Source organism: Grampus griseus, assembly GCF_964374135.1.
Source record: "Grampus griseus genome assembly, chromosome: 14".
NCBI lineage: Eukaryota > Metazoa > Chordata > Mammalia > Artiodactyla > Delphinidae > Grampus > Grampus griseus.
Genome location: NC_139008.1, coordinates 4781245 through 4802858, shown reverse-complemented (window position 1 = coordinate 4802858; position 21614 = coordinate 4781245). Strand labels below are relative to the sequence as shown.

The following is a 21614-nucleotide window of genomic DNA, read 5'->3' as shown; positions in this document are numbered from 1 at the left end:
AGGTATCATTTTATTGCTGAAGACATAGAGTCTCTGGGCTCTCAGCAACTCTAGCCCATGTGGACTTTTAATGGTCTAAAGGGCTTGTCCTAGCTGTTCTCAGGGGAGCTTATTAATGCTGTTTCCTCATAAAATAATTATCGGGTATTTTCTAACCAACGTATTGACATAAGATGTAACTTTTGGGGGAGTACAGCCCCGCATGTCACGTGATGATAAAGCTGTGTCTTTACTCGAACTTTATAGGCATAGCTAGGCACTTCCGCTTTGGAAGCCAAGAAGATGCCCATGAATTCCTTCAGCACACTGTTGATGCTATGCAAAAAGCATGCTTGAATGGCAGCAACAAGTGAGTACACACAGCATCCGTCAACCCCCATTCCCACCCCCCGCCTACCTCGCTGGCTCACCAGAACTCAGTCTAGCCTTTTACGATGGGTGTGCAGAGCTCTCTTTCGGCCTCAACTTTTGACTTTGCGCTGCCTCTTCCTCCAGTGATTGGCATTATTTTCAAATGGTTGAAATTTTAAAAGGTGTGCTTACTATAATAATTTGGATTTAATTACAGATGTCAGGACATGAATATTGGTCTTGACATGATTTAATTTCTGGGTATCATCATCCCTCTGCAGGTCAAAACTAACCACTTCTCCTTTCTTGTGCCAACGTTTTCTGAGTTGATCTCTAGACTTTAAAATCTGTATTTGTTCCCTGTGTCTTTCTCATTCTGGTCACTTACCAGTTTCTGCAGTTTCTTCTTTAAAATCTAAATGTGGGCTCAAGAGGAAGATTGGAGAAACAATTAGATAACAAGTCCTAACCCACTTGTATTGCCTCAACACACCCAGCAAGTCTCCCATTCCCTTCCCACTGCCATCAGCACTGCCTCGCCCAGGCTATCCTTGTCAGTATGACAGTAGCTGCAGAACAGGGGAGAATGCTCTGTGTTCCCTGCCTTCGCCGGCAAGTCCTCACACTCGGTGTCACAGTCCTACTTTAGGGTGACTTCCTCTTACTACTTGCTTCAGGGCCAGATTCCTGACTTAATTTTGAAGTCCCTTCTTAATACCAGGCTACCTCTTTTCCTGCCTCACCCCAAACCCTCACTGTGTTCTGATGAGGCAAGGCTATTCTCTGGCTGTCACACATACTGTGCAGCTCTGCTGTTTGAATTCTCGTTCTTTTATAGATGTACATGCTTTTAAAATCTGGTTATAGCCTCTGTCGTTCTTGTAGAACTCTTCTCTCATTTTACTGTTTGACTTTTTCAGATTAGACAGACACACCCAGGCTACCACACTCGTTTGCCAGATATTTGGAGGATACCTAAGATCTAGAGGTAAACTTCTGTTTAAAGGTTGATAAGTGTGATACAGTATGTGGTTTAAAAAATGCAAAGGATAGGAAAGGGTTAATAATGGAAAGTGTATCTCCCTTCCGGCGCAGACTCCCATCCCCCATCCTCAGAGGCAGCCCCTGTCCCATTCCAGTAGTTTCCTGTGCATGAGCAGACTGGCTTCTTTTCACATTGGAAACCTTTTTACATTTCAGCACATATAGGTCTAACAGAGTCTTTCACAGTTGCAGTAGTATTCCATTTATTTTAGTTCCCTATCAGGGAATTTTTAGATTGTTTCTAATTTTTGTTGTTGTTGTTACCATCAGTGCTTCATTGAACATCCCTGTATACACATGCCTTTATGTGCATGTAAAAGTGTATATACACAGGATAATTTTTTAGAATCTCCTTATCAAAGGGTGTGTTTATTTTGAACTTTGGCTCTGCCGTGTCCCTCTTCCGAGAGCCTATGCCGGTTTCCACTCCAGCCAGCGGCGAGTGTGCATCACATTAGTGCCTCTCACTGTGCAGTGGTAAATGGTTTGCCCAATGTGATAGCGAAGAAAGTACCTTGTGTGTTTTATTTTGTGATAGTATTTATATGTTCTGTCATTTCAGTAGTTGGTATTGCCATGCTGATTATACTTGGCTTATCCTTTGCATTTTCTTTTTATTTCAGTCAAATGTTTAAATTGCAAAGGTGTGTCAGATACTTTTGATCCATATCTCGACATAACATTGGAAATAAAGGTAAGTTTGATAGTTGTTGTGGTGGTGAAGTTAAAAAAAGTCAGTCATACTTTATGTATGTATAGTTCACTTATAATTTAGACTACACTTGTTAGAGAATATAAATTGAAAATTTTAATAGGCTAGGACTTTATTTAGAGGAGATTATTTAAGCTTTGTATTAGGCATCATAAAAAACTTAAAACGTTTAATAATTTTATCACCCTTTGACTTTTCACTTAATCTTAATAAAACCAGATTCTGATGCCTATATTAGCCAAATTTAGGTGGTGGTTATTCTTTAGGTGCTGTTTTGCTTCTTGCAGTTTCTAAACTCCTATTTTTTGTTGTCTTAAGCTTTTGTTTTTCTGATTACAAGTGTAATACACACTAGTGACAAAAATGAGAAACATTGCAGAGACGTTGAGGTCCTATCCCTCAGAATGTACTCTTGTTAACAGCTTGACATAAACTGCTTGCAGCGTATTTGTTTACTGTTTATAGAAGTGGGTGCAGACCTTCAGTCTGTCTGGCCACGTGCTGTCTTCACTGCATTTTGCTTGGGCTTCTGGGTGTTGTGCTTCAGCCGGTCTACATGCCTGACTCCTTGCCGGTAGATACTTCATTCGTTTCCAGCTTTACACTATTTTAAATAACGCTGCAGCAAGCAAGCTCTTCACATATTTTTGCTGACTTTAATCTGCTCTTTTTTTTAATGGGAGGGGAAATAGCTTGGTGTGTACATGTATTAATATAAAACTGAACGTCATAATGAAAGATTTTCTTTTTACATAAAAATTCACGTTTGCTTTTATACTTTCGAGTCATCTCTTTTCTTTTTCCTAACAAGCGGCAATGAGTGGTAATGTGGTGTTGGTGCTCTGTCCCCAGGCTGCTCAGAGCGTTAATAAGGCATTGGAGCAGTTTGTGAAGCCGGAACAGCTCGATGGAGAAAACTCGTACAAGTGCAGCAAGTATGACGGGTGACGCTGGAGGCCGCATGGGGGGCGGGGAGGCTGGGTTTGAAAGCGTTCGGTGCGTCTGCGTAACCCAGGGCTAGATTCCCGTTACCGTCTGGGAAGACCCTGGGTCTCTCTTTCCCAAGGGCCAGGGCACTCTGTGTCTCAGTGTTTACACTCTGCAGAGAAGTGCACTGAAGAATGGGAGATGGGGCCTCGCTCCTGGGGAGGTGGGTGGGAATGGAGAGGTAAGGTCAGTGCTGCCGCGTGTGAAGCTTGGCTGCGGCAGTGTGCCTGTCGAGCAGCATCTACATGGACTCCCCTGTGTGAAAGGGTTGGGGTGGATGGGGAGTCACTTTCTCCCAGAGCAGTTCAGGGTCTCTCTTAACTGCTGGCTGTCTCCCAGGATTTGGGGCAGTATCTGCTAGAAACCTCGAATTTAAGTTATTCTTTAATATTTCCCCAGCAAGTCAAGAGAGCCTATTTTTTTAAAGGGGGGCAGTGTCTTTTTCTTTCTTTCTTTCTTTCTTCCTTTCTTTCTTTCTTTCTTCCTTCCTTCCCTTTCCTTTCTTCCTTTCCTTTCTTTCTTTTCTTTTTCTTTCTTTCTTTCTTTCTTTCTTTCTTTCTTTCTTTCTTTCTTTCTTTCTTTCTTTCTTTCTTTCTTTCTTCCTCCTTCCTTCCTTTCTCTTTCTTTCCTTCCTTCCTTCCTTTTCTTTCCTTCCTTCCTTCTTTCTTTCCTTCTTTCTTTCTTTCCTCCCTTTCCTTCTTTCTTTCTTTAAAGATTTATTCATTATTTATTTATTTAATTTATTTTTCGCTGTGTTGGGTCTTAGTTGCGGCGTGCAGGATCTTTCATTGCAGCTCACAGGCTTCTCTCTAGTTGTGGCGTGTGGGTTTTCTCTAGCTGTGGCACACAGGCTCCAGGGCACGTGGGCTCCATAGTTGTGGCATGCAGGTTCCAGAGTGTATGAACTCTGTAGTTTGCAGCACGCGGGCTTTCTAGTTGAGGCATGCGAGCTCAGTAGTTGTGGCGCGCGGGCTTAGTTGCCCTGCAGCATGTGGGATCTTAGTTCCCTGGCCAGGGATCGAACCCTCGTGCCCTGCATTGCAAGGCGGATTCTTTACCACTGGACCACCAGGGAAGTCCCAAGAGAGCCTATTTTAAGAAAGCCCTGTTTCATATGTTCTAAGTAGATTTTCATTTTAAGTCAGGTAATACAGGTAAGCGTTGTTATTGAATATAAGCAGACCTCAGGGATATCGCAGGTTTGGTTCCAGACCACCACAATAAAGCAAATCTTACAATAAAGTGAATCACATGAATTTTTTCATTTCCCAGTGCATAGAAAAGTTATGTCTATGCTATACTGTAGTCTAAGTGTGTAATAACATTATGTCTAAAAAACAATGTACAGACCTTCACTTAAAAATACTTACTGTTAAAAAATGCCAAAATAACTAGAATAGTAACATCAAAGATCACTGATCGGGCTTCCCTGGTGGCGCAGTGGTTGGGAGTCCGCCTGCCGGTGCAGGGGACGCGGGTTCGTGCCCGGGTCCGGGAAGATCCCACATGCCGCGGAATGGCTGGGCCCGTGAGCCATGGCCGCTGAGCCTGTGCCTCCGGAGCCTGTGCTCCGCAACGGGAGAGGCCACAACAGTGAGAGGCCCGCGTACCGCAAAAAAAAAAAAAAAAAGTCACTGATCACAGGTCACCATAACAAATATAATAATAATGAAAAAGCTTGAAATATTGCAAGAATTACCGAAATGTGACACAGAGACACGAAGTAAGCAAATGCTTTTGGAAAAACGATGCCAGTAGACTTGCTCCATGCAGGGTTGCCACAGACCTTCAGTTTGTGAAAAATGGAATATCTGCAGAGGGTAATAACATGAGGTGTGCCTGGGTTCATTTTGTTGGGGGAGACGGCTCCCTTTCCTCGCACGACCATAGGGATTTCTCCTTTGTTTTAAACTTCATGGACATTTCTAGTCTTTACTTTCTTCCTTTTGTATCTGGGCTTAGTTTTCACAGTATTATACCAGCCAGTTTTTCAGTTTGTTTTCCATTGAGAGAAACTTATATTAATCTAATTTTTAAAATACCAGTGACCTGTCATACCTGACATTTCAGAACTGTCCTTTTTCTTTCATGCTAATTAAGCAGTTTCCCCCATACTTTAAATTTTAATATTTTCACTGTTGTTTGAAAAGGGTGGTATTTCTCATCTCATAGCCTTCTTTTGGAAACTTAATTTAGAATGTTTCAGAGGAATAACAAGGGAAAGATTAAAAAAAAAACATATTAATCTTAAACATCTGTTTCTGTTTTTTTCCAAGGTGTAAAAATATGGTTCCAGCTTCGAAGAGGTTCACTATACACAGATCTTCTAATGTTCTCACACTTTCTCTGAAACGTTTTGCAAATTTTACTGGTGGAAAAATTGCTAAGGTATGTAGATAATATTATTATTATTATTATTTTTTTTTAACATCTTTATTGGGGTATAATTGCTTTACAATGGTGTGTTAGTTTCTCCTTTATAACAAAGTGAATCAGTTATACATACACATATGTTCCCATATCTCTTCCCTTGTAGATAATATTATTAATAACCGTTTATGTTTAGCCTTTCAGGGCTTAAGTGTCAGTAACTAAATTGAACTGTTTTATTATCTGATTTTCTAAGTTCTTCCAGCACTTGGTAGTAGAAAAAAAATGTCGAAGAATTGAGCTAGTAGTTTGGTATGTGTGTTTATGAGCGTATGTGTTTTTTCTGTATCCTTTAGCTGGCTAGACTTTCTGAAGATAAATTGATGATTATTATCTTCATTTGGGCTTCACAGTCAGTGCAGGTGACGAGTGGCTGCAGGGAGTGAGCTTGTGTCATTTGAATCCAAAGAGGGTTCCCAGTCACATCCTGCCATTCTTTCGTCAGAGCTTATTTTTATTCATTTGTTTTCTGACTGGTAGTATACTGAATTTTCCCATCGTCTTCCCACTTTCTGAAGATTGAAAGTGGTCAGAAATCTAGTAACATGCAAAAGAAATCTGTTCCCGAACTGTTAAAAATAAAAATAAGACTGTCTGGACGCTCAAATCCAGGTTGTGATTGTTACTGTCTCCTTCGATGGACTTGGAGAATTCACTTACTGTGGATCCTTACTTGTTTAAAGGAAATAAAGAATACAGTGGGATTGCATTAAACACACTGAGGTTCAGGTGTGCTCCAGGTTGATTCTGTCTTTTGAAACGAGGTTCAGTGTGCTGGTTTTCTGCCAGAACGCAGGGCACAGTGCTCTGGGGTCTCCTGTGCCCGTGCACATGGGATGACCTGCACCTTCAGAAATGACGTTCCTTTTTCCTCTTTCCATTCCTGTGTAGGATGTGAAATACCCTGAGTATCTTGATATTCGACCGTATATGTCTCAGCCGAACGGAGAACCGATCATTTATGATTTGTATGCAGTACTGGTACACACTGGTTTTAATTGCCATGCTGGCCATTACTTCTGCTACATAAAAGTAAGCTCTGTGGATTTTGCTAATAACTATTTTTACAATACACTGGAAGACAGCCCTGGCATTTTGGGGAGGAAAGGTGGGGCTCTTACAGGTAACATGTGAAAGCCCATTTTCCTTACATCTCTGGATTGGTGTTCCCTATTTACCTAATTGTATCTAATATCTCTTTTATTGGCTGTTTTGCAGGCTAGCAATGACCTCTGGTACCAAATGAATGACTCCATCGTATCTATCAGTGATATTAGATCGGTACTCAGTCAACAAGCTTATGTTCTCTTTTATATCAGGTATTGTCAGGAAAGCAAATTTTCATCTTTTCTGTTATGTCATCTCTCTTCCTCTCATCAACATATTTAAATTCAATATTGTTTGTTTAAACAGCATCTCGATGGTGGGGAGAGTAAGGAAGGTGGTATTCAGTGTGGATCATGAGTTTGCTTTAGCTCCCAGCTCTTTGGCAGGTTAATAAAGAAACGTGCAGAAGAAAGGGAAGGTGGCAGTCTCAGAGGGTGGGCTTCTGCTGCTGCTGGCAAACCGGGTGGGCCAGCGGGCCTGGGAGGCAGTGAGCGGAGGCCTGGAGAAGGGGACTCTTGAGTACCTGGGTGTGGTCACCTCTCAACCACTGAGCACAGGCAGCCAGCCACCTCCCGGGGCCAAGCCTGGGCCAGCACCAGCACCCCTGCTGCTGCTGGATATTCTGACTTGCTAGTTCCATTTCTGGAAATGTAGGGCCTTGGAACAATCTGATGTGTGCTCCAGTGCATTCATTTGTAGTAGCTGGAAATTAAGAACATCATGAAATTTCCATCAATAGCAGAAGATCATATAAATTATAGCATATCCATATGATGAAACAATGCAGCTGTTAAAAGTGATTTTTATAAAGCTTTTTAAAATGATATGAGAGAGTGCTCCACATAAGGAGGATAAGCAGTTTGAAATTTTACACACTGATACTGAAGAAATCAGTACAGGCTAAAGCCTGGAGGAAAATCCACTAAATCTGAATAGTAGACGCCTCAAAGCAGTGAGGGGAGGCAAAGGGTTTTTGTTTGTTTCTAACTTTTCAGGATATTACAGATTTTTCTACAATGGTATGTATTTATAATTAGAAAAATAGAAATAAAAAAGAAAAGAAAAATAGCTTTCAAAAAATTAAAAAGTAAAGAACAGTAGCTTTCAGATAGTGGCATCCTCAGAATACACAGTTCACAATACCATTTGCCCAGTGACCTGTTATCTCCCGATCTGAGCACCCGGCGTTGGCCTGGACTTGATGGGGACCCTGCGTGTAGCTCTGCGCATCATGTCACCTGTTACCTGAGGGTGGGGTGTACGTGAGTCTCTTTTGGGGAGATGTCCCATATCACCTTGAGCACTGTCACTCTCTGTCCCCAGGTCCCACGATGTGAAAATAGGAGGTGAACTTACTCATTCCGCCCATAGCCCTGGCCAGTCCTCTCCCCAGCCGGTGATCAGCCAGCGGGTTGTCAGCAACACACAGGCAGCATCCGGGTTCATCGGACCACAGCTTCCTTCTCACATGATGAAGGTAACGTTCCACGGGTAGAATGTCATCTTTATGTTCATCTTTCCAGCCCTCTAGTTAACACTGCAGTGGTTGTCATGACCTCATCTACAACTGAATTTCTTGTCCAAAGAGTTTATTCAAGCTGTTGATTATATTTCAAATATACAGAACATCTCCAAGTATGAACGTAATGACCAAGAAGAAAGTCTGGTGTAAGTCTATTTAGACGCTAGAGATTTTAGCTCCCGCCTTGGACTCCCGTTCACTTAATGGGTTAAATATTTGGGGATTCTTGATCAATGCTGGCCTCCAGGAAAGTGATGCTTTTACAGAAAGAACACTTCAGTCGTATCCGTTTAGCCCTTTCAGGAGTTTGGCATTTTCTCTGTGCCGTCCGGCTGGGTCTGATCACACTCCCTCGTGGCTTCTCAGGGGGAATGGAAGGTGTGCCTGGTTCGTGTGAAGCTCTGAGTCCTCAGTGGAGGCCTGGCTTTTTGCTTGACGAGGTGTTGAGATTGCGGACGTGCTGGACAAGCCTGTGTACACCTTGGGATAACCCTTTCGCCTGTGCCACAGTGTCATAACAGCCTTCAGTTCGATAGGGAGCCACAGATTCAGTGCCTTAGGGAGCTGGACAGGCAGCAGGTCCTGCCCTGGGCTCTGCCTGAGTGAGACCTCAGGACACGGCCAACTGGAGAGCACATGCCCTGTGTGGAGGGGCCACTGCTGTTGCTTTTTCCAGAAAGGTTTGTGGTGGGCAGGCCCGCAGGAGAGGGGGAGGGCTTTCTAGGTGCGTGAAACTTGTTATTCACAAAAGAAAAAGATAACCGAAGTGGGAGAGGCCCACGGCCTCAGGTTTCTGAGTCTGCGACTGTTTCTGGAGCTCTCACCTGGCTGTGGTCTGCTTGTTTCCAGAACCCACCTCATCTAAACGGGACAGGACCCTTGAAGGAGATGCCGAGCAGCTCCATGGCAAGTCCTAACGGGAATTCCAGTGTCAGTAGGACCGGCCCTGTTAACGCCTCGACATCTGTTCAGGACTGGCCGGTTAACAGGCCCTCAGCTATTCCAGAACATCCCAAGAAACAGAAAATCACGATCAGTATTCACAGCAAGTTACCTGTGCAGAAAATGCAGCCACAGCCTCCTCTCCACAGCAGCTCTTCGGAGAGCGCTAACAAGCCCGCCCCCTCCTCTACCATTACGACTTCTACTGCAATACAGTCTACCTCGAGTGCCCCCGTGATGCCCGCGTCTAGCAAGGTAACGAAGCAGATCGCCCTGAGGGAGTCCTGCCCTGAGCCTGTGACGAACGGCAGGTCCAAGCTGAGCTCCGGCGTGCTGGTCCCCTACGGCGCCGAGTCGTCCGAAGAGTCCGACGAGGAGGCGAAGGGCCTCGGCAAGGAGAACAGTCTCCGTCCCGCCGAGAGCGCGCGCGCCCCTGCTCCGCTTGCCGAAGATGTCGGGGCCTCTCCGCACGAGCTCCGAGAGCCCGTGGCTCTAAATGGTGCTACCAGTACGGACAGTGACCCGAAAGAAAACAGCCTACCCTCGGGTGCTGCCAGCTGCCACATCCAACCTGCCCTACACTCAGAAAACCCCTTTTCTAAGGCAAACAGTCTCCCTGGGAAGGTGAGTGCGCATCGGCCGGGGCTGGGGCGGCCTTTGCTTCCACCCTTGTGTCCGCGGGTCACGTGGCTGGGTTTCAGGTGGCCCCCAGAGTTGAAATCTCTCTGTTTTTTTATGGTAGTTGATGCCTGCTCCTTTGCCACTTCTCCCAGAAGACAAAATCTTAGAGACCTTCAAACTCGGCAGCAAAGGGAAAGGCTCCACAGATGAGATGAGGTAGGATACGGTCCCAAGGCCGTGGGACGCGGGCCGGGGAGTCACAGCAGGGCCTGTGGGTGCGGCCGCTCTGGAAGTCTTAGGGTGAACCTTTTGGACCCTGGAATGATTTGAATAACGATCTGTTGAACTCATTCATGTTCCTTTTAAGAAAGTAAACACGTACAGGGTCTGTTAGTCCAGCTGACGCCCACCCCCCCCCGCAGCACCCCTCCTCTCTGGGGCCCCTCCTCTCTGGGGCCCCTCCTCAGCCCCCGGCTGGGCCTCCCGCCGGCACCGTCCCACTCGGCCCCCCGTGTGACAGGCACCTGAGGAGGTGTGAAGGGGTGGCGCAGGGCTTCTCGACTGTCCAATAGCGAAGCCTTGGTTTTGCTCCCTTTAGAATTCTGAAATTAAATTCCTAGTTAAGATCGTCTGTCTCCACACTTAAAAAAAAAAGAAGTCAGTGCATTGACCTCAACGTCATGTGATGGGAGTAGAAAGAAGGGTCAGAGGCAGTGGCGTGTCGCCACGTGAACAGCCCGGGAGACGGTGCCACCGCAGGACGCGGGGTGGGCCAGCAGCTTGGCGCCACACACAGGTCGCATCACGCACGTCAGCGCCGTGACGTCCTCCTGGTAGACGACTTCTGGCCAAGCTCTGACCAACCTGAGATCAACACCCTAGTGGTGTCTGTGAAATGGCCAGTAATAGAGCCGGGGTTTTCACCCACGTGCACGTTGGGACATGGGCTGTTCTGTGGGACCGCCTGCCTCACCCCCACCCACTGGTGCTGGTGAGGCTCCCCCATCGTGGGGCTAATCCAAAAATGCACCCCACATTTCAGAAGGGCCCTGCGGGGGGCGTGCTCTCACCAAGAACCACTGTTAGGAATGCTCAGAAGAACGAGCAAAGAGCACGCACTCCCAGTCGACCCTGGGCACTTGAACACTCAGTCCCTGGCAGGATAGCTGTCCTCCTTTCTCTGTCCTTGTCCGGCTTAGTTGGTCTTCAAATGTAATGTGTGCGAGAACTGTGACAGGTGATTGTGTAAGCAGTCAGTCCCCAGCTACGCACGTTTCCTAACCTCACGTGCAGCCTTGAACACGTCACTGCCACGCTCGAGATCACACGTGCCTTCTCTCTCCCAGGTATTTTCCCGCTGCAGAGCGGGCCCGCTTTAGGGTTTTTCTTGCTTTCTGGCAGCTTTCATTAACTTCGAGACTCCATCAGAAGCAAGGCAGAGTTCTTTTACTACAGAAAGTGTTTCTAAAGCCTCAGTGATTCCTCACAATTTGCAGGTAATTCAGGGAGCTCTTGGCTGTGTCTGGAGGTAGCTACTCTAGCTCCGAGGCTCCAGGAAAATTCAGAGAAAAGGGATCCAGAGGAAAAGTAAGAGCCCCATCGTTACTTGACTTTTCTGATGGTTCGGACTTGGTTATTAAGAAGAATTAGAAGTATATCTGAAAACAGAAGGCGCCTAGAATTGCGGAATTATTATTGCTGAAAAATGGGGTAGGCTTGATACAAATTTTTACATTTTTATTTAATGAGAAAATTTGAAGTTTCCAAAAATGATAAGCCCAGTTTTAGGTTTAAACCAGATGTAGTAAAGCCATAAAATATTTAGTAAATGAACGATTTGAAGTGTTTGTCCCTGTAAGCCAGGAAGCAAACAAGTAAATGGCTGATTTCTTTCTTTCTTTCTTTCGGTGGGGCTGCAGTACAACTGGGACAGAGGAGAGGCCTCCGCAGGACCCCGAGGCTGAGCTGGAGGCTGGCAGCTCCGCTCCCGATTCCCGTGAGAACCTAGAGCTGGTCATGAGCCTTAGCAGCAAATTCAAGAAGGTTTTGTTGCCCTCAGACGCCAGCATCAAACCTACCAAAGAAGAAGTCTCTGAAAACATTTTGGCAAAACCCGAGGAGGCTTTGCCGAGTATCAACACCTTCTGTAACACCAACAAGGATACCCTCGGGGGTGACCAGCTTCCTAAACCGTGTGACCCAGGGAATTTAACAAACGATCAGAGCAAACCGTCCCAGGACGTGAAAGGGACGTCACCAGAGCGTCCCCAGGACCCGGCGGCAGCAGAAGCCGCGGGGAGGCTGAGCCCGAGCCCCTTGTCAGGTACCGAGGGCGACTGTGAGCCTGAGCCCTTGGGTCACAGCAGTCGGGACAGAGGCACGGATGTGGAGGGTCCCCCTAAAAGCACAGGGGTGTCCGCAGATGGGGTGCCCTCTCCGCAATTAGACAGGATTGCAGAAAACCGTCCAGAGGGGGTCCCCGAGCAAAGTAACGGTGAGAGAGGTGAAGACAGTAAGGCCGGGCAGAAGGTCCAGGAGGCTTGTGCAGTGCAGGAAAAAACCAGCAGCCTCAGAAAGGTTGACCGAGGACATTACCGCAGCCGAAAAGACCGATCGTCCAGCGGCGAGCACGCGCGGGACAGCAGGAGCGGGACGGAGGAGCAGCCTCGCCGGAGGCGACCCCACCATGAGTGGAAGCGGTGCCGGTCCGAGCGGCCCGAGCCCTGCGCCGCGGCCCCGCACGCCCCCTGCCCCGGATCCCTGGCCAGGTCCGGCCACCCGCGCTCCCGGAGCATGGGGGCCCCCGACCAGGAGTGGGGCCGCTACCACCACGCTGAGGCCGAGCACGCCTGGGCCCGGGAGAACTACCCGGACGGGATGCGCTGGGGGCGGTTCAGGTACCACCACGACAGGTACGCCTCGTACCCGGCCCGCGAGCCGTGGGAGTGGAGGCCCCTCCACGGCGAGCGAGAGTACGACCGAGCCGGGCCCTACAGCGGCCGGCCCCACAAGGACCACTACAGAGGCCGGAAGGGCCACGAGCCGGCGGCCAAAGAGAGGGACCGGCACCGCATCAGCAGCCCCGGGGCGGGCCCGGCCCACACGCCCCCTCCACACCCTGCTGACAAGTACGCCCACGACAAGGCTGCACTGGGGGCTGAAGACAGAGGCTGTGATCTCGCCGGTCAGTTTCACGAACACAAAAACATCAAGTCACGAAAACGGAGGTACAGTAGTGTAGGGGATAAAGACAGCCACGTAGAAAAGAAAGCCTGGAGAAGCTCACAGAAGGATCCTTTAGAGGAGCCTAAAGTGAAGAAGCACAAAAAATCAAAGAAAAAGAAATCCAAGGACAAACACCGAGAGCGGAATTCCAGGTGAGGGCGTGTGTGCTTGGCGACACGTGAAGGGCTGTGTCCTGTGTATGTGACTCTGATTTGTACTTTTTATCCCTGTGGGTTTTGGACTTCCCTGTTTTTATAGATTCCTATAACTTAGCTCTGTGTTAAGCTGGATCTTATTTCATGGTATTTTAAAATGCCCGAAAACCATCTTTTAAGATGATGTTGCCGTTTTCAGTTAGTGCTTTTTAACTTCTAGGAGTAAGTGTGCAGTGTTTGGTAGATAGATAAAACTTGGGATGTTTTGACTTCACAGTGATTGTTAATATATTTATTCACAGATTTAGTTATATTTTCACATCTGCTGATACTTTCTTTACCCTCAGTGACTACTGCCTCGTGGCAGGAAATGGGAGGCCGCCACCCTGTTGAACGTGCCTGTGACCCAAAGGGCTGAGACACATCGTTTGTTGCATTTGCCTCTGTCTAGTTTTGTGTCTCCATTTCTCAGTTTGAAATCTCATTGGGACATTTGTATTTTTAAAAAGCTAAATGGGTCAGTAGTTTTCTTGAAAATGACTTCTCCACGACGAGAGGGGCGAGCACACACACGGTTATTGCACATTGCGTGCTACACGTTGGCGTCTCGTAAAATCGAAACCCTGGGAAGAGGTTACCAGGAGGCATAGGTAGAGAGTGTGGTTACTTGAAGGAAAAGGAAATCAAACCTCCTTCCCTCCTATGTGCCTGAGACACCTGGCAAAAATATTTTTTCCTTCAGCCACTAGTTTCAGGAAAAATTGACGAAATCCTTCCTCTGGTGTTCTGGCCATAGCTCCCCTCCCAAACAAAGCTGAAGGGCATCGGTGGGGAAAGGTTGAAGTTGGTGAACTTATGACCCCAGACTTAAAAAATTATGACAATGAAAACAACGCATTTTTCATTATAGGGTTTACCTGTGTTCACGTAATGAGTGTCAACAGTAGTGAGTATAAATCGAAGACCAGTTCTCTTTGGGGTGGTTTGCTTTTCCGGTGGTTTGAGTTCTGGCTTTTTCTTCTGCAGGCGGCAGCAGTACTCAGACCTTTTGGTAACGCACTCTGATGCCGACCTGCACAACAGACACAAGAAGAAAAAGAAGAAGAAGAAAAAGAAGAAGCACTCAAAATCAGAGAACTCGCTTAGAGATTCAGAGCCACTCTTGCCCGAGGCCACCAGCTGTGAGACTGTGGACCATTTCCAGGGAGCGGACAGCGCTTTCCCCCTCATGGCCAGCCAGCCTCTGGATGGTGTGGGACCTTGCCCTGAGAAAACAAAACATTTCTGGATGGAAACGAGGGATGACAGGTGTCATCTGTCTAAGTGTGGCCAGGGTAAGAGGACATACTTGGAACTGCGAATATAGAAACTCTTTTCTTTGGAAAGGGTGGTTAACACAGGGAAGGAGCCTCAAAGGGCATAGAAGGTGTAAGTCCCCTCTGAGCTCCCCGCCCTGTGTCCTCTGCCCGACGGCTGGCCCGAGGCTGCTGTGGCCGGTCTCGACGGTTAGCCGTGCTGCCGCGGCGCTTACTGGAGACCTGAGTTACGCGGAACCGGGAACCTCTGGAATTGATGGCTCTGAGTGTCTGATTGTGGACCAGAACTTCTGTTTTTAAGCCATTTTTGATAGAAATGTTGTGGTACATTCTTTCTCTCCAGAATCCTTAAGCCTTTGGCATTGTGAGTAGAACCTAGAACTCAGTTTGGTGACTGGCTCGCTGGACGTCATGCTTCAGGCCTGCGTTGGTGAAGCTCAGGCTCCTGACGGGGTGCCCTGGGTCACTGCAGGCCTCTGGGCTCTGGGATTCTTGTCTGCTTTGCACAGCTCTGCCTTCCCTTGTAACTTCCCAGCCTTTTCTACTCTGATTGCTCTGAAAGCAGAGCCCCCCTTGCTTCCTCATCTGTTCCGATGACCTTCGACCCTGGAAGGAGTGCTGAGCGTTTTTGAGGGGGCCGGGGGCCCCCCTAGGGCAGGGCTGGATTGGCCGCCGCCTTTGCGCGGCCTGACGGTAAGGAAGGATTTGACGTTTTTAAATGGTTGGAAGAGTCAAAAGAAGAATATTTCATTTCACATGAAAATCGTGTGAAATTGAGGTGTCAGTAGAGCCGCAAGGAGCCCAGCCCAGCCCGCCTGTCCGCCCGTCCATGGGGACAGGTTTGCTGGCCTCGCCCTGGAGCCCTGAGGCGCACCCTCACGACCCTGCCCGCTGTCCTAGATGTCCAGGGGTCAGGGGGTTCTCGACTGCGTCCTGGACCCGGGTGAGGTATCGTTTGTTCGGGGGCAGCCCTGTCCCTTCCAGTGGCCCAGTCCCATGATGGTTGGTGGAGGAGGGACAGATGGCTGCACAGTGCACTGGCGTTTGGAGGAGCCGAGGGCGGGGGGGGGGGGTGTTCCTGAGTGGTGGGGGGAGTGCTGGGGCGCGCGGAATGGGTGAGGAGTCGTAGGGACGGCAGGAAAGGGAAGCTACCGGCGGGTTTGCTCTGTGTGTTTGTTAAGAGGGGAATTACTTGCATTTCCGCATTGGTTTCCCATGAACAGTTCAGCGATTCGGGGAAGGCGCTTGCTGGGGATGAGTCCCTTCTGATGTCTGCTTGGTGCTTGGGGCGAAGTGGAGACGGGCTGTTCGTGTGCATTCTGCGCAGATCCGCAGGGATTCTACATTTTTGCCAGAATCCCCTTCCGGCTGCAGGTCTCTGGTGAGGACCACAGCTGGAGGCCGCCAGTGCACCCGCAGAGCTGGCTCGGGGGACAGTAGGTGGCGTGCAAAGCCCAGTAGTGGGCATGTGGTGGCCCAGACCGCCTCTCCAGAGGCTGCAGGAGATGGGGTGGCCCCTTTCCTGTCCTCGATCTGATGGCACCCAATGACTGGCTTGGGCGCCCGTCCCATCCTGACCTCCCGGGAAGGGCCACCTGCTCGGGCCCAGGCCAAGCATCGCTGTTGGCTGGTGGAGGCCGGACGTCTTGGCCTGCGTGTGTCTGTCCTGGTGCCTTGACCACTGACCTGTCTTCCAGACTCCTGTTCTCTGGCGCCATCAAGCTCTCGATTTCTTTGGCCTGAGATCTGTTCTCACCTAATGCTGAAAGGCTGATGAGTTTACTGGGGCCAGAGTGGACTATTGCTGAGGGGACGTGGTCCTCAGTTATCACCTCAACTCTTGTTTTCAGTGAAACACTTGGAGACACAGCTTGTGTAGGACTGATTTCAGGCAACAGACATTAAGCTACTGAGGACTGCTTCTGAGTGTAATCACGTAACGCACACAGAGCATAGGCACTAAAATTTTTGCAAAACCATCATTAAAATGTTTCCTAACCTTTGCTTTCTAGGTGATTGAAAACGTGGCTTCAAGACAAAAAATTCACTGGTTACGGTAAGCTCTTTTCGTCTATGTTCTTCCTGTTTGTTTGTAGAGCCGCTGAGGGGCCCTGAGGAGGGAGCTTTGGGACTCGGCTTCGGGGGTAGCAGGTGGGGAGTCAGTCCTTGTGTGGTGGGGGTGGATTTGGGCCCCTTAAGTCAGAGAGTCGCTCTGCTCCCTCCCTCCCTCCCTCGTTGTAAGAAAGTGAGGCCAGGTCAGAAGCTTCAGAATCAAGTCATTTGATAAACATTTGAAAGATGGAGAAGCCATGTCCTCTCGCAGCCCCACCTGAGGGGCCGAGAGAGGGGAGCCCTTCCCGTGCCCGCCGCCCGCCCCGCGCACCGAAAGGGCTCAGGCTTGGTTTGATCGGAATGGGTTTTGGGTGCTTTTTTACAGCAAATCAAAACCTGGAGTGTCGTTTCCTCCTGGCCTCGTACTCAGTGGCCCCGGGAGGTGGGGTTGGTGTCCTGGGCGCGCTGCAGCTGCAGGGTTGCTCTCCGGAGGGAATTTTGTCCAAACGTGTAACTTCTGGTAGTCGGCAAGGGGGGTTTAAGTGAACTGTCTGCAGGAGATTAACTTGCAGTTGATTGATTAACACGCTTTACAGCGTGTCATCAATGGGAAGACCGGAGCCGCATTAAGGAATTAGCCTCTTCCTACCTAGAGCAAGGGAATCGCCGGGTTGCGGCGGCTCCGCGGCGGCCGGGCTGGCGGGACCGCGCCCAGCAGAGGGCGCCCTCCGCGCAGGCCTCCGCGCCACCGCCGGCTCCTTCACCGCCCGCGGGGAGGCAGGCGGGCTCCCCCCCAGAGACCTGGGGGCGCCTGCTAAGGCGAGGGCGTGAATGAAGAAGAGAAGTCCCGCCCGGGGCTCACGGGGCGCTGGGCTCCCACTTCCTGCCTCTGGACCAACTAACGCCCGCTGCCTCTTGTCTTTCAGATTCAACGTGTTCAACAGAAGCCATCCCCAACCCACATTAAATTACAAATAGAGAAAATAACTTGAAATCTGCGTGGTGCTTCTTTAGTGTAAATAGTGTATAGATTTTACCATGGAGGACTTTTTTTTTTAGTTTTTACCTTTTCTTAATTACCCTTATTCCAAATGGGTGAACACTTTCTACAACTGCTGACCATTGTAAAATACTGTGTATATAAACCACATTGAAAATAACGCCCTGGACTAGAACATCTCAAATGCTGCTTAATCACAGACTCAGGTTGATCACTCGTATTCCATGTAATGCTCCTCCAAGTTAGACATCCGGTGCAAGACCAACCGGGAAACCATGGAATTATTAAAAGTACAAACTGACAGTGTGTATATTTAATTTAAAAACTTATTTAAAGATTCACAAGCTCTCAACTAGACTTTTGAGAGCAGTCTGTTTTCTGTAATGTCTGATACTAGAAACTAATTTGCTTCATATTTTAGTTGTATTCAAGATTTGAAGATTTTATAGACAAGTTCTGTTTTTGAACTTTGTGGAACTATTCCAATCAATTTACCAGTTATGATGAGTATTTACATTATGAATGTATAATCGGAACATTATTTGTAAGGCCTACAGTATGTTTTTATTACATAACACTTTTTTATACAGTGTCTCTTGTCTTGACTATGATATTGGAGTCTGAGTTGTCAGCTTGGTCCCTTAAAGTTTCTAGTTACAGACAAAAATCATACTGTGATTTTATTTTTAATATGGATATGCTATCAAACTGTGATACACTTATAATTCACTGGTCCTGCATCAGGAGTTGGAGTGGGGAAAACTGTATTTAATACAGTTTGTATCTGAATAATCTGTATGGTTTATACAGTTTGTGTTGTTCAGAGACGTCTAAAGTTTGATCTTTGTTTTTTTAAAGATTAAAAAAGCACTTGCCCCACTGTAAATATACAGCATGTAAAATTTATATAGTATATAAATGGCAGCAAATTAAACCTTTCGTGTCATTTTTTACTGCTGTTTTCCCCATTTGCTTACAGACACTTCTCTTGGACTTCTTTCTCTTTGCCTTCACTTTCCTAAAACCTCGAAAGCGCAAGCCACGGGCTCTCAGTCCCAGACTGGGAGGTGCAGCCCCCAAACGGGTGAGGGAGAGTCAGGTGTGGGCTGCTGGACCCGACAGCCTCCCTACTTTAAAGAACCCAGTCACAGGCAATCTTGTTTTAACAGTGCGTCTTTATTTAACCAACACAGTATTTGCCATTTGACGGCCATTCACTCTCCAACTTCACCATCCACTTCACAACAAAATATCAATAATAGATATAGGGTATTTCTTCATGCAAGTTGGAGTATATACACTGAATAACACTCCAGAAGTCATATTATATATGTACATTATTTACATATTAACTCTATTTACTGTAAATAGAAATGTTTTCTAAGAAAAAAATAAAACAAGAAATCACAATGTGTGGTTTCTGGTCTACAACAGACCTGACTTCTCAGCAAAGCACATCTATGTAGATATATGCATTTTAACTTGAAAAATACGCATTGCTTTATATGCAGCATTAAATGCTGCTTCATCTATAAACAGCTCCTGTTTGGACTCAACCTGGTACCACATTAAACTGCTCAACACTGTTGCGTGATCCTGAAGACACTTGCTTGTCTGGGTCCAGGGTGGGCCAATTAAACCCCACATGTTAGTGGGGGCTGGTGGGGCCGTGTAAGCCGCCGTCTCCCGCCCAGCGACCCCCTTTTCCCTGCCTCCTGCCCTCCGTCTCTGGAGGAGAGCTCTTTGGCCAGAGTTGGGACTGACAATTCAAGCACTGAGCGCAGACGGGGGGGTGGGGAGGGGGATGAACGGGGGACCACGCTGAGGTCCAGGCAGCCGGGCCCCACCCCACAGCCCCGTCAGGTTAACACTGTCACACAAAACCTGGAGTTACACGATTTCACGTAATACTCCCGAGGGCAGATTCTGAGCACCATGGCCTTCTGCATCGTTCTGGGCAAACAGGCCTCAGGCAAGGCTCCTTCACAGGTGGCCAGAGGAACAGATTTCTTCCAGGTGTTTCCTTATGCTCACTTCTCCCAGCCCCACCCTGAGGCACACCCGAAAGACAGAAAGCCCTGTATCCCCAGGGTCCTACCTGGGTCAGACAAAGGAGAGACAGGTTATTCCACACAAAATCCTGATGGAGCCCGCGCCCCAAGCAGCCCGGGCACAGGGCCAGCCCGAGGGGAGGGCGCTGCCAGGTCGTCGTCAGCAGTGTTTGGTCTGGTGGTCTGGGCAGCGTCCCTTTTCACGGAAGACTGGGGCCAGAGTTGCATATACGCCAGTCACGCGCTTCAGGAATGCTGACTTGCCTTTCTCAAAACTACAGGGTCCAATCTGAGGTATCAGTACAGTAGCAAAGCCTAAAAGCTTGGGAATGAACCAAAAAAAATCAGTTTGATGCATGTTGGAGAGTCCTGGGTGCAGACCCTTTCGCAGTCTGGTGTGACTTAGCGCTACAAGGTCAGCTGCACCGAGGCCAAAGGCCCATAGCCGTTCAGTCTCAGCATCAAGGCAGCTCCCAGGAACGGTTCCTTCTGCTCTTTACATCTCCACGTAAGTGCGTACAGCCTGCGGTTGCCACTCTCGGACTCTGCTTTTGCACAGGAGAGGTGATGACCTCTCAAGTGTGCAAGCGGAGGGAGTGCTTTCGCGGCTGGCGCAGGGAAAGGAGGTCCTGCAGGGGAGGGACCCTCCACTGGAACGGCCCCTGTGGGCAAGGGGGTCCTATGTAGTACATGCAGGGGTCCTGGCGGCGGAAATAAAGCTCCCAATAAAAAGGCATCTGTCACCAGCCCCAAATGTCCCAGCACCCAGCGCCTCTCGGCCGGCCCACCTGTGCACCCTTGGGCCAGTTCTGCGACGTGCTGGGGCCCAGCTCCAGCCTGCCCTCAGCACACGACTGAGCACCTCTCTCTCATTCAGCCACCAGCAACCTGACAACCTCCTGGTCGGCGATCTTCAGCAGTCCCGTCACCAGTGCACGTTTGGGGTTTTAAACTATTTACAGAAAAGCCTAAGCGCTCCACTTCTTCATCCCCACCCCGCCGCCTGCTCTTTTCCCTCCCCATAACGAAAGATCAAATCTCTGAAAACATGGAATAAGGTTATCCCTATCTCCTTATAGGTCTACTCATTACGTTAAGAAATGTGGTCAAATTATTCTAAGCATTCGTTTTGCCAACAAGTAGTGAAGACAGTGGTCACAGCTGGTCTGAACCACGTATTCAGCTGGACCACAGGACACTGCTGTTTGTGGGCGTCAGAAACGGTCAAACATGAGAAGTTTCATGTGGTCCAACATATACGCTGTCTATCCTGGGATTCAGAAGTTACAGGACAAATGCCCCAAACCGAAATTTATATTTTAACAATTTGCCTCTTTAGAAAGTATCTGTGGGACCACAAAGTCTGAGCTGAACGGTCCCAGAGGACTGGACTCCGCCCCGCCCCGCCCAGTGCTGGCTGTTAAGGACACGTGCGCCTCCCTCCACCAGGAGCTCCCCTGGGCGCCCCCCACGGGCGGGGCGCCCCCCCCAGCCCCCCGGGGACTGCATACGTGTACACATGTAATTGTTCTCAGTGCACAGTATATTCTTGTGTCCAGAAGTTAAATTTATAGCTGCCATTCTAAAAATACTACTGTTAGAAAGTATCTTTCATTATAATTTGAGAATATAAAAAGGCATATAAAAGCTATAATCCTATATATCTGAGAAAAAAAACAATAAAAAACTGGTAGCTTTTCCTTTCCTGTTATGATACAAAACAGCGGCTTCCAGAATGGCGAACACCGCCACAAAGGAACACGCGTGACCCCGCGTCTGCCACGCGGATTTTCACGGCTGAACCACCAGGCGCAGCTGCTGGACGAGACTTCGAGAAGGATGCGCTCGGCGCCGGGAGGGCAGCGGGAAGGGACGACGTGAGGCCCCTCGAGACCAGCGGGGGCCGCCGTCCCTGAGGAGCCAGGCCGCGGGTCCAGGGTGTTGCGGGGAGGCCCCCAGTCACTCTTTGCTGCGGGGTTTGAGTTTACTTTTACCTGCTGCTCAGGCCAGGAAAGCTCTATTTCTTATTGGCAATCCTCCTTTTCCTCGTGGCCAACATGTCATAGAAAGGATCCCTGCTGATACTCGCTCTGGGGGAA

General features: G+C 48.5%; 2 protein-coding genes across 4 annotated transcripts in view; one reads left to right on the top strand and one right to left on the bottom strand.

The window, feature by feature from the left end:
* USP42 (ubiquitin specific peptidase 42) overlaps positions 1-18383 on the top strand; it is a 35743-nt gene extending 17360 nt beyond the window's left edge. Inside the window, exons 5-18 of the mRNA XM_082671593.1 lie at positions 247-349; positions 1272-1339; positions 2019-2089; positions 2960-3042; positions 5371-5482; positions 6416-6556; positions 6743-6843; positions 7955-8108; positions 9003-9719; positions 9838-9932; positions 11636-13093; positions 14123-14430; positions 16425-16468; positions 17391-18383. Of these exons, the coding sequence (XP_082527719.1) occupies positions 247-349; positions 1272-1339; positions 2019-2089; positions 2960-3042; positions 5371-5482; positions 6416-6556; positions 6743-6843; positions 7955-8108; positions 9003-9719; positions 9838-9932; positions 11636-13093; positions 14123-14430; positions 16425-16432 (3419 nt within the window). The 3' untranslated portion in view covers positions 16433-16468; positions 17391-18383. The remainder of the gene's footprint in view (positions 1-246; positions 350-1271; positions 1340-2018; positions 2090-2959; positions 3043-5370; positions 5483-6415; positions 6557-6742; positions 6844-7954; positions 8109-9002; positions 9720-9837; positions 9933-11635; positions 13094-14122; positions 14431-16424; positions 16469-17390) is intronic.
* Positions 18384-18638: 255 nt separating this feature from the next.
* Positions 18639-21614, bottom strand: part of CYTH3 (cytohesin 3) — an 89977-nt gene continuing 87001 nt past the window's right edge. For 2 of the 3 annotated variants that reach the window (XM_082669894.1, XM_082669892.1), the window contains exon 13: positions 18639-21605. In XM_082669894.1, coding sequence (XP_082526020.1) covers positions 21533-21605 — 73 coding nt within the window. In that variant the 3' untranslated portion in view covers positions 18639-21532. The remainder of the gene's footprint in view (positions 21606-21614) is intronic. The other variant, XM_082669893.1, reaches the window with a different exon arrangement.